At 52.2% G+C, this 14,437-nt stretch overlaps 1 protein-coding gene across 6 annotated transcripts in view; it reads left to right on the top strand.

The window, feature by feature from the left end:
• The first annotated feature begins 9,899 nt into the window (after window positions 1-9,899).
• The window catches only part of Scube1 (signal peptide, CUB domain, EGF-like 1), a 122,469-nt gene continuing 117,931 nt past the window's right edge, over window positions 9,900-14,437 (top strand). For 3 of the 6 annotated variants that reach the window (NM_001271473.1, NM_022723.3, NM_001271472.1), the window contains exons 1-2: window positions 9,912-10,132; window positions 12,970-13,101. In NM_001271473.1, coding sequence (NP_001258402.1) covers window positions 10,045-10,132; window positions 12,970-13,101 — 220 coding nt within the window. In that variant the 5' untranslated portion in view covers window positions 9,912-10,044. Of the gene's footprint in view, window positions 10,133-12,969; window positions 13,102-14,437 lie in introns of all 6 variants that reach the window. The other 3 variants (XM_006521242.4, XM_017316719.2, XR_003951419.1) reach the window with 2 other exon arrangements.

The raw sequence follows: 14,437 nt of genomic DNA, 5'->3' as shown, positions 1-14,437 counted from the left end.
CCATCCCGAGGAACGGGGATACTGGACAGGCGGTCTCCGGTCCGAGTCTGACATTGTCAGGCTAAGAGGATTGACTGGGACCCTTCCCTGAATGCAGTCGGCTCTCTTTAGCAAACCCGCACTTCCACCCCACCCCCTCCTCTCTCCTTTTTTTAAAAGTGTGCAGACCTAACTCTAATCTTCCCTCCTTTCTCTCCCCCTCCTCCTTGAATCGGTCTATTCTTTCACTGTGTGGAACTAATGAACGCTGCTCAGAGTCCCCTCGAAATAAAACATGTTTGATTGATCAACTTCAAAAAAGTCCTTGGCAGGGAGGTAGGGAGTTAGAGGAAGGAGCTAGAGAAGGGGGCTGGGGGGTGGGGGGGGGGCGGTGCAGGGAGGGGCTCCTAGCTGGCCTGCAAGGGGGAGGGGGTTCTGTGCCTGGTTTGGGAGTGACAGTGCCCAGGGAGGAGGGGGCCTTGCATAATGTCCCTGTCTATCCCCAAGATTCATTTGTTTGTTTTGTGGGCCTGTGATTGTGCAGGCGCCAGGGCCTCCTGCCTGAAGACCCCAGGTCCCCCAGCAGGGGACAGAGGAAAGTTGCAATGCTTTATATGTTTTTTATTTTATTTTTTCTTCATCTCCCTCCCCACAAATAAAATTCGTGGTCAGTCAAACAGACTTCTGGCCTTCCAGCAATCCCCCCAGAGCAATGCGGTGACCACTGTGAAACTTCCATGACAGGCATCCCCCAAGTCTTACTGGTGTCAGGTCCCGGCTCTCAGCAAGCACTGATTGAACACCCACTTTGTCCTAGGCGCCTCTAAGAATTAATTTTATTTTCATGGGTTTTCAAAATTATTTTAACTGCAAAAACCAATTTCAAAACAATCCATGACCCACACGGGTATGCAGGGAAAAAAGTCTCGTCCCTTGCTGGGACTCATATAACGCAGGGCAGAGTGCTTGCCAAACCCATGCAAAGCCCTGGGTTCTAGCTCCAATGACACAGGAAATACATACAATGTAACGTAAAACAAAGTCAGGTTCCTGATAAACCCCATGCTAGGAGGAAATGCTATTAACATGTGGATATGTCACAACCGAAACCACAAACACACACACACAGAGGGGGCATGTCTTAGTCAGGGTTTCTATTCCTACACAAACATCATGACCAAGAAGCAAGTTGGGGAGGAAAGGGTTTAGTTTACTACGCTTACACTTTCACATTGCTCTTCATCACCAAGGAAGTCAGGACTGGAACTCAAGCAGGTCAGGAAGCAGGAGCTGATGCAGAGGCCATGGAGGGATGTTACTTACTGGCTTGCTTCCCCTGGCTTGCTCAACTTGCTTTCTTATAGAACCCAAGGCTACCAGCCTAGGGATGGCATCACCCACAATGGGCCAGGCCCTCCCACCCTTGATCACTAATTGAGAAAATGCTTTACAGCTGGATCTCACGGAGGCATTTCCTCAAGGGAGGCTCATTTCTCTGTGATAACTGCAGCCTGTGTCAAGTTGACACACAAAACCAGCCAGTACAGGGTGGGAGGATGAATTTCTATTTTGTTGAGAATGTCAGAGATGGCTCAGTGGTTAGGAGAGCTGAGTTCCATTCCCAACACTCATCTCAGGAGGCTCACTTGTAACTCCAGCTCCAAGGAATCCTATGCCCCCTTCTGGCCTCTGAAGACACTGCACTCATGTGCATAAACCCACACACACACACACACACACACACACACGGATACTTGGGGAGCATTTTATTAATTTTAGCTGTATTTATTTGCTTGCAAGAGTAAGGAACAGCAGTAGGAGACAAAGCTGGGGCCTTGCTCCTGCTAGGCAAGAACTGAGCCCATCTTTTAACCAAGGTTGCTTCAATTCACTTCCCACCACCAGTGGCCGAGGCTGCCCCCCTCCCACCCAGCATGCACTGTGTATTGCTGGTCTTGTAGACTGTGCATTCCACAGGGGAACTGGCTGTCTCATTGCTGACATAGCTGGACTCAGGGAGGGGCTGATGTTAAACTGTCCTTCTTAGCCCTGGTCTGCCTCTACCAGACCTGGTCTGGTCACTCCCACTATGGATACTGGTAGATGGTATCCTCAGCCAGTGTTCTCAGGGCCTCTTGGAATTTTTTTCTCAGGCCACTGGAAAGCTCAAAAGAGTTCTCAAAGCTGCTCCTTTCCACCTGTTGTGATTCAGACCTGGGACAAGCCACTGAGGTGTCTATTTAGCCAAAGTGAACCTGGCTTCCAGGTTCTCCCAGCATCCCTCAGTCCCTTCCTGAAATTTCCAGCTCAGGGGCTGAGCTTCATGTTCCCCACAGGCTCTTCACTACATAATCCAGACATTTTGGTGTTCTCTCTCTCTCTCTCTCTCTCTCTCTCTCTCTCTCTCTCTCTCTGCAGCTGTCTCCCCCTCCCCGCTCCCCGTCTCCTTGTTTATGGGAGAACAAGTCTATACCCCCTTCATTTATTTCTGATTGCCAACCTATCTGGTGTTTGAGCTTCTTATTATTGCTATTATCATTATTGCTGCTGCTCTTTCCTTCCTTCTTTCTTTCTCTCTCTCTTTCTTTCTTTCTTTCTTTCTTTCTTTCTTTCTTTCTTTCTTTCTTTCTTTTGAAAGACGGTCTCACGTAGCCCAGGTTGATCTCAAATTCTCTTTGTAGGCCAGGATGACCTTGAACCTTCATTCCTTCTGCCTCCACCTCCTGAGTGCTGGAATTGCAAGATTAATCGCAACCCCACTGTTGCTGGGAATCGAATCCTGGCTTTGTGTGTGTCAGGCAAGCTCTCTGTCAACTGAGCTACATCTCCAGCCTCATAAAAGAAGGTGATAAATGTTGTGTGGTTGAAGTAAAGACTGAGGTACCAATAGGGATACAAGGAACAAACAATCCCAGATGCCTCTGCCTCGAGTTGTCCCCAAGCCCTTCCTACCGTTGATGTCTCTCCCGGATGTTATGGTACTAGACAGGTGGATTTGACCCCAAGACCCAGAGAAATAGCTTGGGGTGACTCTGAACGCTCACAAAAGAGAATTGGCATGGGCCAAACAAGGCCTTGACTTAAATCTCAGCATCCTCACCCCAGCCAGAGGGATGCTTTCAGAACACACTTCTACCACGTCACTTCCTTGCCTAAGCCTTTCCCTGGCTCCTAACAACATGGGGTAATGTCAGGGCAGCACGGTTTGGAGCCTGAGCTCTGTCCCTGAGTCCCAGGGTTCTGCAGATTCTCTGCTCCCTAGGACTTCACGTCTGCCCCTCCATTCCAAATGCCCAGTCCTTAAGCTACCAGTTGAGCTCCTACTCACCCTACAGGTACCGCTTGCTTTTCTCCCTCACACATGCATCCCCCTGCACTGCAGGCCCCATCTCTTCTCCCCGAACAGTACCAGCCTCAAATCCAGCCCCCTTCTTCAAGACAAAACTATCTTCCTAATTCCCATCCCCCACGAGACTATGAGTTCCTGCAAGACAGATGCTAAGCCCAGAACAGGGTCTGGCAAGGGTGCTTGGTTGAATGTTGAATGACTGAATGGATGTCAACCTAATAAAACATCAGTGGTTTGATGACAGTCACTACCTACCTGATGGATCTTTGGAGTCCATTATCTGGGACCAGAATCCCAGAGAGGAAACAAAAGCCTAGTGATTGGATGGGCAGGAAGATACAGCCCATAATGCCACACTGTCCTTGAGGTTCAAGTGAAGTTTTGCCCATCCAAAAGTCCTTAAACACACACTCACATGCACACACACATGCTCACATGCATGCACACATACATTCAGGCACACACACACACAGTCATGCAGACACATACACACACACACAGAAACATGCACACATGCATGCATACACACATGCACACACAGGCATGCAAAACACTTGTACACACGCAGAGAGAGGCCACACACATGCATGAATGCACCCCCCTCCACAATATACACTTTCACATACACACAGAAGCATGCACCCATGCATGCAGGCATACACACAGGCATGCAGACACTCATGCATGAGCACGCACACACACAGAGGCGGGCACACATGTGCACACACATTTACACATAGAGGCTTGCACCCGTGCGCACACAGAGAAGCATGCACACATGCACAGACACAGGCATGCACACACTCATTCATGTATGCACATACCCACCATCCTCCTTGAGTTCTCAGCAAAGCCTCACTGTCATTTTCAAATTCTCTATGGTACTTGGAGAAATCACAGAATTTGGGGTCTGAATAGGTAAAATATGAACAAGAAAAAGTAAGAACATATTTTTTAAAAAGACTGGCTGTCCACAACAGTTATTCCTGGCTATCAGTAAAGAGAACAGGGCATAGTCAGGAGTCATAGGATGGATCTCTGAGCCTCTGAGGGCTCCAGCCACACCTGCAGATGGACAGAGCATCACCAATCTGCTTGGGTGGTCATGAGTTTTCATGGAAAGTGTTTGCCGGATGACAGGAACAGGTCAGCTTTGTGGACAGGTCTCCCACTGTGAGCCATGGCTAAGCAGGGTGGTCTTGGTTACAAGGGACAGGAACAAGTGTGGCTCAAAAGCAGAAGAAATAACATGGCCAAGACACTAATGTCTCCCTCCTCCTTCCTTCTTTCCTTCCGCTCCTCTCTCCTCTGTCTTCTCCCTCCTCTCTCTCTCTCCTTTTTATTCTTCCTCCCTTGCCCTCTCTCCCTAGCATCCCCCCTTCCCTCCCATCTTGTCCCCTCTCACTGCCTGAGATTCATTCTCTCTGAAATGGACAGCTCCTGTCCACTCAGGAAAGAGGCCATGACCACAGTTCCACGTACAGAGCATCTGACAGGTGTGAGGTAGTCACATGCCTTTGCCTAGACATATACCTAACTGCTTGGTCAATGGCCCAGACAGTCACCTGTTGACCTTTGAGGCTTAGAGTGAAGGCTTAAAAGGGACCTTTGGTGACAAAGGGTCTGACCACTTGAAGGGAAAGTGGGACTACTAACCTCAGGCTGGGGCTTTCTGGGTGGGCCATGCAGGGAGCAATGAGAACCCAAGGTAGGTCCTGGGCTCAGAGGTCAGGGCTGAGGACAGGGAAAAGCATAACAGGGAAGGGGAAGGGAATGGAAAGGGAGGGAGGAGAGGGAAGGGGAGGGGAGGGGAGGGGAGGGAGGAGAGGGAAGGGTTGGGGAGGGAAGAGAGGGATGGGGAGGACAGGGAAGGAAGAGGGGAGTGAAAGGAGAGGGGAGAGGAGAGGAGAAGAGGGGGAGGGGAAGGGAAGGGAGGGGAAGGGAGAGGAGAGGAAGAGAGGAGGAAGGGGAGGGAGGGAAAGGAAGGGAAAGGGAAGGGAGTGAGCTGTGGCTCAGAAAAGAGGCAGGGTGGAAGCATTATTTGAGGACAGGGAAGCTCAGGGCCATCTGAGTGGTCAGAAATGCTTATGCTTGGCAGGTGTGAGCCTCAGTTTCTGTGACCTCCAGAAAGTCAGTGGTCAGAGGGAGGAGAGGAGAGGCCATGGGGGCAGCCTTGCTTGCTCTCTCTCTCTCTCTCTCTCTCTCTCTCTCTCTCTCTGTGTGTGTGTGTGTGTGTGTGTGTGTGTGTGTGTGTGTGTGTGTAGACAAGGCTTTGGGGAAGTACTAATGGTCCCCTGAGTTGAGTCTGATATTCGGAGACAGCAATAGGTAGACAAGGTCCCAGGAACAATAGATTAGTGAGACTGAACCTCAGTTTCCCCAGATGTCAGATGAGCCCAGGCTGAGCTGTCCCCAGATTACACTTGTAGCTCTCTTGTCTTCATGTCCATCTGTGAACCTGAAGCCACAAGTCAGGTTCATGAGTGTCCCTCACGGACGCCATGCCCCTGCCCCTAGCCTGTAAAGTGCCTTAATGAGCCGATGGTTCTCTGCTCCACTTAGGGGTCTCTGAGAAGCACTTCCAGAATCATCCTGTCTCTTCTGCCTCCTGAAAGAGGGAGGAAGGAGTGGCAGAATGGTAAAGCTGGCTAAGGCCTCAGGCAGGCAGGCAGGCAGGCAGGCAGGGAGGGAGGTTGCACCTTGCTACAATTTAGGCACCATTTGGAAGCCTCTCTTCTCAATATTGGAACAAAAACAGAAAACTCTCAAAGCCTTACAATGAATAGTGTCCGCTGGTGCCATGGTGCCTCTCTGTCCTTTGGCCCCTGTGTTTTATGAACATCCTGTACAGACTGGGATTTGAATCCCACCTCTGAAATTTGCTAGCTCCATGATCCTGGAAAGGCAACCTCAGATCCATTTTTCTCAGATGTCCAATGAGGGTGGGAACAATTTCTGTGTCACAGGAGTAGATGACAGGATCCACTGATGTCCCTGTACCATATCAGATCCCCAGGGGTGCCCAACAAGTGCTATCTATAGTTATACTAAGTAGGAGGGGAAAAGACACAGGGTCACAACTCTGGGCCATCTCAGAGTCTGGATCACAGGCACCTGGAGACTAAGACCCCATCTGACAGCCCAAGAAAAGAGTCTGTGTGACCCGGGATGGCACAGGGAACTGCAGAAAGGCCAGCAAGAAAGACCAAAGGGGCCTCGGGAGGAATTAAGTAATCTTCCTTAAGAAAAAAGGGGCAAAACCCCAGCAAGTCATCCCCACAGAGGCAAGGCATCTTCATGATGACATTTTATGGTTACAGAGAACTCTGTCCCCCAAAAAACTCTCACAAGTAGTCCAAAGAGCCCTTTCTGATTAAAAATGCCCACAATAAAGCATTTCTAATCCCATGGCTATTGTTATCATTCAGAGCAGGGGGGCGGGGGTAGTATAATTATCATGACCCTAGCAGGAGCACAAAACCCTGATCCCAGTGTCTCCTTTAATTCTCCCCAGAAAACACCAGCAACACTCTTCCGCTACTGGAAAGGGTACTGAGGTTCAGAGAGGCCCCATTGTCACGCTTGCCTGGTCTTGCCTCGTTTTATCTTCCCAGCAACCCTACATGATCGTTCAAGCTGAGGAACCCAGGCTGCAGAGGGCTCAGTGATGGGGACACTATTACAGGGCTGGTCAGTGTTGAGATTGTGACCTGAGGTGAGGTCCCAGAGGACATGCCTAGAAGAGAGGACCTGGGTAATTCCTCTTGCTTTCTTTCAGGCAAACACCTTTGCGAACTGTCACTAGGGGGAGCCAAAGGGCCCCAAGTCCAGGGTCATCTGCTCTGGGCACTCAGGATTTGGGGTTCTGCTGACCAGCCTAGCTTCCCTACAGGGCACAGAAAGTGGGTTGTTTGAGAGAGAGAGAAAGAGGGAGAGGGAGAGAACAGCTGGTTTTATTATTTTAATATATATATATATATATATATATATATATATATATATATATATATATATATTTAATATATGTAAGTACACTGTAGCTGTCTTCAGACACTCCAGAGGATGGCATCAGATTTCGTTATAGATGGTTGTGAGCCACCTTGTGGTTACTGGGATTTGAACTCAGGACCTTTGGAAGAGCAGTCGGCGCTCTTAACCGCTGAGCCATCTCACCATCTCACTTTTTATTCTTAAGGACCTGGCACGGCCAAAGTTACTTCACTGGAGCAATAGGAGTTCACAGATGGTTCTGCCTTGTTTCTGGGACCATTTGTTCATTCACCCACTCACTCATGCATTCATTCATTCGTTCGTTCGTTCATTCGTTCATTCATGCACAGAATCACATGATAATTGCCTTAGCTCCCTTTGGGAACTGTGGCCACAGAGAAGGCCCCCAGGGTTGCATTTTTGGATGGTGACAGAGAGAAAGCTGAGGGATGTGAAAGTGGGGACTTCCATTTTCTGAGCCTGAAGGGGGTCTTGCACCAAGCTTATGGGGCAGGGACTGGGGTACAGACAGGAGGAAACAAAGGCTGTCCGGGTGGCAACGTGACATTGGGTTCAGGGTGCAAAAGGCAAGCTGTGTGCCAGGCTACCGTGCCTGTGGTTGGTCTAGAGAGGACCTCAGAGGAGGGTGTGGGTGCCGATTGACATGCAGAATGCACACAGGTGGCTCGGATGTGAGGTAGCCCAGTCTGTTCCCCAAACCAGTGGCTTCCACTTTCTCAGCTCAATATGCAAAGGTGCCAAGACATCCTTAGTCCTGACATTAGAGTGATGATCCCATGTAACCAACCCACCCCAGAACAATCTAGAGCCTTCTGCTCTAGGAAATAAAGCATCTTTCTCCACCCCCTCCTTCTTCCAAGGAGATAAACCTTCTCCTTGGTCAGGAACTTAGAGACTCAGCTCCCCTCCCCCAGCCCTCCTTCCCCCCCACCCTGCACAGCCCTTTGGTTCTGCCACATGAGCCATGGTCTCCTAGATGAGACCCTCGTTTCTTTTGCACGCTTAAAGAGTGTTAGTTCATCAGCAAACCTGACCTTCAAGTCACTGAAGATAAAGGTTACTGCAGATAAAATTTCCATATTAGCAAAAGAGTCCCCGGGGACTCACGGGAATCCCAAGCCTCCATCCCCCCTGAATATGAGTGGGGATGAGAGCCCCTGAGGAAGAGACATGAAAAACATTGTGCTAAGAAGTCAGAGTTCCTCTCCCAAACTCCCTCACTCCCCCCCCCCCACACACACACAACACATCTCACAAATCGATTGGTTGCACAGGCGAAGAAAAAAATCTCAAAGCCCTACAGCTGAGAGAAGACAAAATAAGGCGTGGTAACAAGGTCCCCCAAATTAAACTACATGGCCAGGAGCAACCAGGGAAAGAAAATGCATGCAGTGGCCAGGGTAGGAGCCTATGGGGACACAGTAGAGGCCAGAGTTCCACGTTTTCCTCCTTGATTCCATCTGCATAACGTGGAAATGGATCCCTTGCCTTAGTCTCCAAACCATTGCCCTAAGCCCACGGGAAGTCTGGCTAGCAGCAGGAGCCGAGACACATGACTTTAACCTTCTGGGGCCTTGGAGGTGGCTGCAAAAGTGTGTGCTGGGGGCAGGGAGGAAGAAAGAGCCAGCGTGGATGGGAACCGCTGGGCGCAACACTGCACAGGCAGAGTGGACAAAAAGCTAAAACTCTAGTCTTTGAATCTGGAGAGCAGGAGAAAACAGGAGCTCTTATTGGTGGTTGTCAAGGAGATGGGCCTTGGGGTTTGCTGAACTTCTTCAGTGTCCTGCCTCCCTCCGGAGCTGAGAGAGGCCATTGAGTGCCCGCCAGGCCTCAAGGCCGAGGGGTCAGGTGTAGACCCCGAGCTGGGGGAGGATCTGGGCTAGGGAGACCGCGACGCCACGGTTCTCCCGCCTCGCTGGGCCTGTCACCCGAGGATCTGGGCTTCGCAGAGCAACAAGAGCCTGGGTAGAGAGAGGTCACTCAATCCGGCCTGGTCGCGCGTCCATTCACTGGGAGAACGGTTCTAGGCGCGACACGCGCCTGTCCAAGACAAACACTCCTATAACCATTGTCCTTCGGGGCAGTACTGAAAAGTTCCTTTGATTTTGTACGCAAATTCTGAAGCTATCGTCCAGAGCTTTCACTGCTGACTAGTGTGTGGCTGTCCCCAGCGGCACTTGGCATCCAGTAGCGGCTCAATAAATTCCTATGTATTGGCTGCGTGCTCTTAGCATCTTCTTCACCATCCCTGGGTGCCTCTGGGCCTTTCTTCACCTCTACTCCCCCAACAGAGTGTGTGCATATCTGAAGGGAAACAGACACCCTGGACCTCGGGGATCAGCACACAAAGAGGGACTGGGGAAGAGCAGCCTGCGGCCCAGTCCAGGCCCCGGGTGACACCCTGTACCGCGACCCCAGCTCTCTCGGCTCCCACCCCCCACCTGCCGCCGGCCCCGGGAGAGGAGGCGGGCCCAGACGCCCGCAGGCCACGCCACCCGACGCCCACTGGACGGCCTCCCGCGGAGCTCCGCCCCCCACGGCCGCGGGCCAATGAGCGCGCGGCTGTCAGCTTGTCCTGCGCGCCGGCTATGTGGCTGGGAGCCGGAGCGGTAGCGGAGCTCGCTGCAGACAGGAGCGCTCGCGGAGCGGTCGCTCCGAGCGTCCCGTGCCCCGCACGCCAGCACCCGGCGCGGCCCGCAGCGAGCATGGGCGCGGCGGCCGTGCGCTGGCACTTGTACCTACTGCTCGCTCTGGGAGCGCGCGGGCGGCTGGTGGGGGGCAGCGGGCTGCCAGGTAAGCGCGAGGACCCAGGGGGATGAGGGCGCGCGGGGTCCTACAGGCTGCCACCCCGCGCCGTCGGAGGCCGCCCAGCGCCGGATCCTGCCTCCTTGCAAAGTAACTTCTGCGATCGCCCGGGGCGCCCGGGGCCGGCGGGGGCGGGGTGGACTGAGGCCCCGGGAGGGGAAGCGGGAGGCCAGAGGAAGAAAGGAAGCGCGACGGCCGCCTGCGGGGCCCGGCATGCGTACGGAGACGGGCGGGGACCCCCGAACCGAGAGCGGCGCTCCCCCGGGGCCAAGGACTGGGCAGCTGCCGCGTAGGAGATACCCGGAGGTGGTCAGAAAGGACGCGCTGAGACTGGAGGGAAGGTGGGAAGATAGAGGGACAGACGGACAGGAGCCGAGGCGTAGTGGGAACAGACAAAAGGGCCCAGGAAGAAGCCCTCAGAAAGACAGCCGCGGGAGGGAAGAGGGGAGAGGAGGCAAGGGAGGGGAGCGAGGAGGCAGTGGACAGCGGAATGGAGAAAGGCAGATCAAAGGACAGAGAGGAGGAGACAGATGGACACCAGACAGAGAGACGGGAGGACTCGGAGGGGCGTCGCCGAGGGAGGGGGCCGAGTGAGAGAGGAAGGATGGAGATGTCTGGGAAGAGATGGACAGATGGACTGTCAGACAGGAGGGGGAGAAAAGACGGACAGACGTAGGGAAGGAGGTGGATGAGAACACGAATAACAGAACAGACATCAGAGAGAGGGGGCCGGAGGCACAGGCACAGCCTTTGGTCCAGGCAGAAGGAACTGCTAGGTGGGGGTGTCCCTCCGTGATCTGAGTTTCCCGGAAGGGGCTTCCGGGCAAAGCTGCACACCGAGTCTCTCTTTTCACATTCTTCCTTGTTCTCCTTGGAGAGGGCGAGGAGGTTCCTGCCTGTCTTGCTCTCCGGAGAGTCCCACAGAGATCCAGTGCTAGGGAGTTTATGCTAGTCCATGCTACTCCATTGGCGCTGAGTTTTCTTCCATGCGCCCATTCCAGAAGCTGGGTCCTGTTGAGGATACTAGACAGTCCGTGGGCATTTCTCCCAGGTGTTGGGGGTCCTCACTTTTGTGGGACTATCCTGTGTACCTCTCCCTTCCTCTCTGTCCCTCCTAGTGTCTATCCTCTTCTGCCTTTCCTTACCCTCTGTGGAAGTCTGGTGACTCTGGAGCCCTAACAGCTGAATAAGAAAACCAGAGTTGAAGTGAGCAGCCTATATCTGAGGGTTGCACAGGGATCTGCAGTCTGGCTCAGCCAGGCTACCTTGCTTCCAGGCCAAGTTTATAGTTTGAAAGGCAGACAGCCCCAGCCACCCCTTCCCAAGTTCTGTGTTCCATCCTATGTAGGTGCGAGATAGAAGGGACCCCAGAACCCCAGGAAACTTCCTGACCCTCACTCTCATTCCCTGACCATTAGGAAGTGGAAAGATGAGCCGCTCTTAGAGGTGTCCCATATGGTCTGGCCATCTCTGGCATCCTACCCTTGAAGTAGTGGGTCCCTCAGTGACCAGCTCTCCAGAGAGCCCCTCCCTCTGGCCTCCCTACTGGCCTTGGCTTGTGCTCTCTGGTTTACTATACTGCTTGGTTCTTGCCTCCTGCCTCTGAGCAACTGCAGAGGTGGACCACACACTTGAGCAGAGGTTGCTAGCCTCAGGAGGGATGCTACATGTGTGTACATGTGTGTATCTGCCTTTTGCATGTGTTTTCATGTGCAGGGAAGACTCTCATGTGCTTCTTTCCAATGCCTCTCTCCCCTCTGGTGAGCCGGTATCAGGGAGTCTGGAGTAAAGAAGAGGGGTGGAGCACAGAGCTAGAGCCCAGGGTCCAGCCAGAAGATAAAAAAAATTCAAAGTGGACATTATTGAGTGAGGCCAGATGGATAAAGAGATGGGGACATTTGGAGCTTCCCAGGGGGACTGTCCTCAGGGCAGCTGCTGAAAGTCCCTTGTCTGCTCACCTGAGTCCTTCCGCCTGTCCATCTGTGTGGTGCTCCCAGCCAGCGGGAAGGAGGGGGATGCCCAGACGAGCTCATTCTAGGATGGAGCCTAAGCCAGTAAACAAGCAAGTGAAGGGGTGGAAAGGGACAGAGAGAGAGAGAGAGAGAGAGAGAGAGAGAGAGAGAGAGAGAGAGAGAGAGAGAGAGAGCAGCTTTCTGGATTTATGTGCTAGTGACAGGAGGGAGGGTGCACCAGAGCCCTCTGAGCCTGGATGATGCTGAAGGTCTAGAGGCTGAGCTATGAGTACTGGCTATCTGAAGCCTGGGTTGGCAGAGGGAAAGAAAGGCAGATCCATAGACTCTACTCTGGGTTGGAGCCTAGGGGATGATCCTTCCCACAGTTCCACTGCCTCGGGATCTCACATCTAGGTTATCGGCAGCCTCCTTGGGTGGCCTCTGCTTGGTACCTGTACACCATTCTGCCTTAGTTTTCCAATCTGCCACCCTGAGGTTGGATCTGAGTTCTTTGGAGGACTCTCCAAGAACTCCTCCAAGAAGGAGGAGTGTGGACTTGGAAGGATGCCTGCGGGGAAACCTAGATCCACAGAGAGGTTTTTCTAGTCTTTGGTTTCTCCGTCTAAGTGAGGATAATGGCTATACCTAATGGGACTGTTATGAAAATAAAGACCAGATGTGAGGAGATGTGTGCCTGGCACAGAGAAGCCGCCTCAAGGATGCTACCAATTTGTTCCTTGTCACATCAAACTGGCATGTGACCGTTAATGTTGGCTCTCCCAGTGGTCAGTGGTAGGATGGGGGCACGCACTTACGGCACAGTCTCAGATGTCTTCCCAGCATGCCTCACCTGCACTTCCCCCTCCCCCACAGGAGCCGTGGACGTGGATGAATGCTCAGAGGGCACAGACGACTGCCACATAGATGCCATCTGCCAGAACACACCCAAGTCTTACAAATGTCTCTGCAAGCCCGGCTATAAGGGGGAAGGAAGGCAGTGTGAAGGTGAGTTCCCTCAGCCCTCCCCAAGCCGGGGCCAGAGGGAGGTGGCCGAGGCCTGCCCTGTGGCATAGCAGCAGGCTGATCCTATAGCCCAGCCCTGTGAACATGGGCAGTTCGGGCTTCTGTCAATCCTGCAGGCTTTTCAGGAGACATAGGCTGCTCACCTGGAGGGCAGAAGTTGAATATGTGGGGCACTGGACTCTCACCTAAATTTTAGCTCCCTTTGCCTTGATGATATCAAGGTTGAATGGTTAGTTGTGTGTCTGGCCCTGACTACGTATGAGAATCAGTAAAAGCCCAAGGTGATTCAACTTCTGGGTCCTTAACTTCAGCCTCCAAACCACCATGTGTAGCCTGCAGCTTCTGCAGAAGACCTGCCCACGAGAGGGCTGTGAGGCTGGCTCAGCTGCCTCTCCTCTTTCTAGCCCCAGTCTGTGGTTCAAATCGTTCATCTGTCTGTCTAGCCGCTCGTCCTTCACCTGGGGTGCTGCATTGATGGTTCAGAAACCTGTTCTCCAAGGAAGACATAGTGGCGCATGCCTGAAATCCCAGCATTCAAGAGTCCGTGCCAATCCAGGCATGGTGGTACACACCTCTAATCCCAACACTCAGTAGTAGACAGAGGCAGGTGGATCTCTCTGAGTTTGAAGGTAGCCTGGTCTACAAAAGGAAGTTCCAGGACAACCAAACTTTAAGACAGAAGCCCTGTCTTGAAAAAAAAACCAAAAAATAATTTTTTAAAGATTTATTTATTATTTTATTTATATGAGTACACTGTAGCTGTCTTCAGACAACACCAGAAGAGGTCATCAGATCCCATTACAAATGGCTGTGAGCCACCATGTGGTTGCTGGGAATTGAACTCAGGACCTCTGGAAGAGCAGTCAGTGCTCTTTAACTTCTGAGCCATATTTCCAGCCCCCAAAAATATTTTAAAAAAAGAGAATTTAAAAGATAAAATAGAATAAAAAGAGTTCAAGGCAAGTGGATCTATAGGCTAGACCATCTTAGACACAGTGGGTTTGAGGCTAGCCTGAACTATCTCAAAAGAAAGGAAGGGAGGGAGGGAGGGAGGGAGGGAGGGAGGAAAGGAAGGAAGGAAGGAAGGAAGGAAGGAAGGAAGGAAGGAAGGAAGGAAGGAAGGAAGGAAGGAAGGGTCTCCCCAACAGAGGAATGTGAATCCTCTGTGGTTCTGGGAAGTGGGAGTCTAAGCTACGTCTCATGGTTATTTTGGCCTCATGTGTATTGGGCAGAGCTTAGCTATTGGGGTCTATAAACTGTTCTCCCTGATCACGTACTCCTAACTGAGACCTTCCCTCCCACCATCACTGTACAGAGA

Source organism: Mus musculus, chromosome 15 (genome assembly GCF_000001635.26).
Source record: "Mus musculus strain C57BL/6J chromosome 15, GRCm38.p6 C57BL/6J".
Lineage (NCBI taxonomy): Eukaryota > Metazoa > Chordata > Mammalia > Rodentia > Muridae > Mus > Mus musculus.
This window is presented reverse-complemented; position numbering and strand designations above follow the sequence as displayed.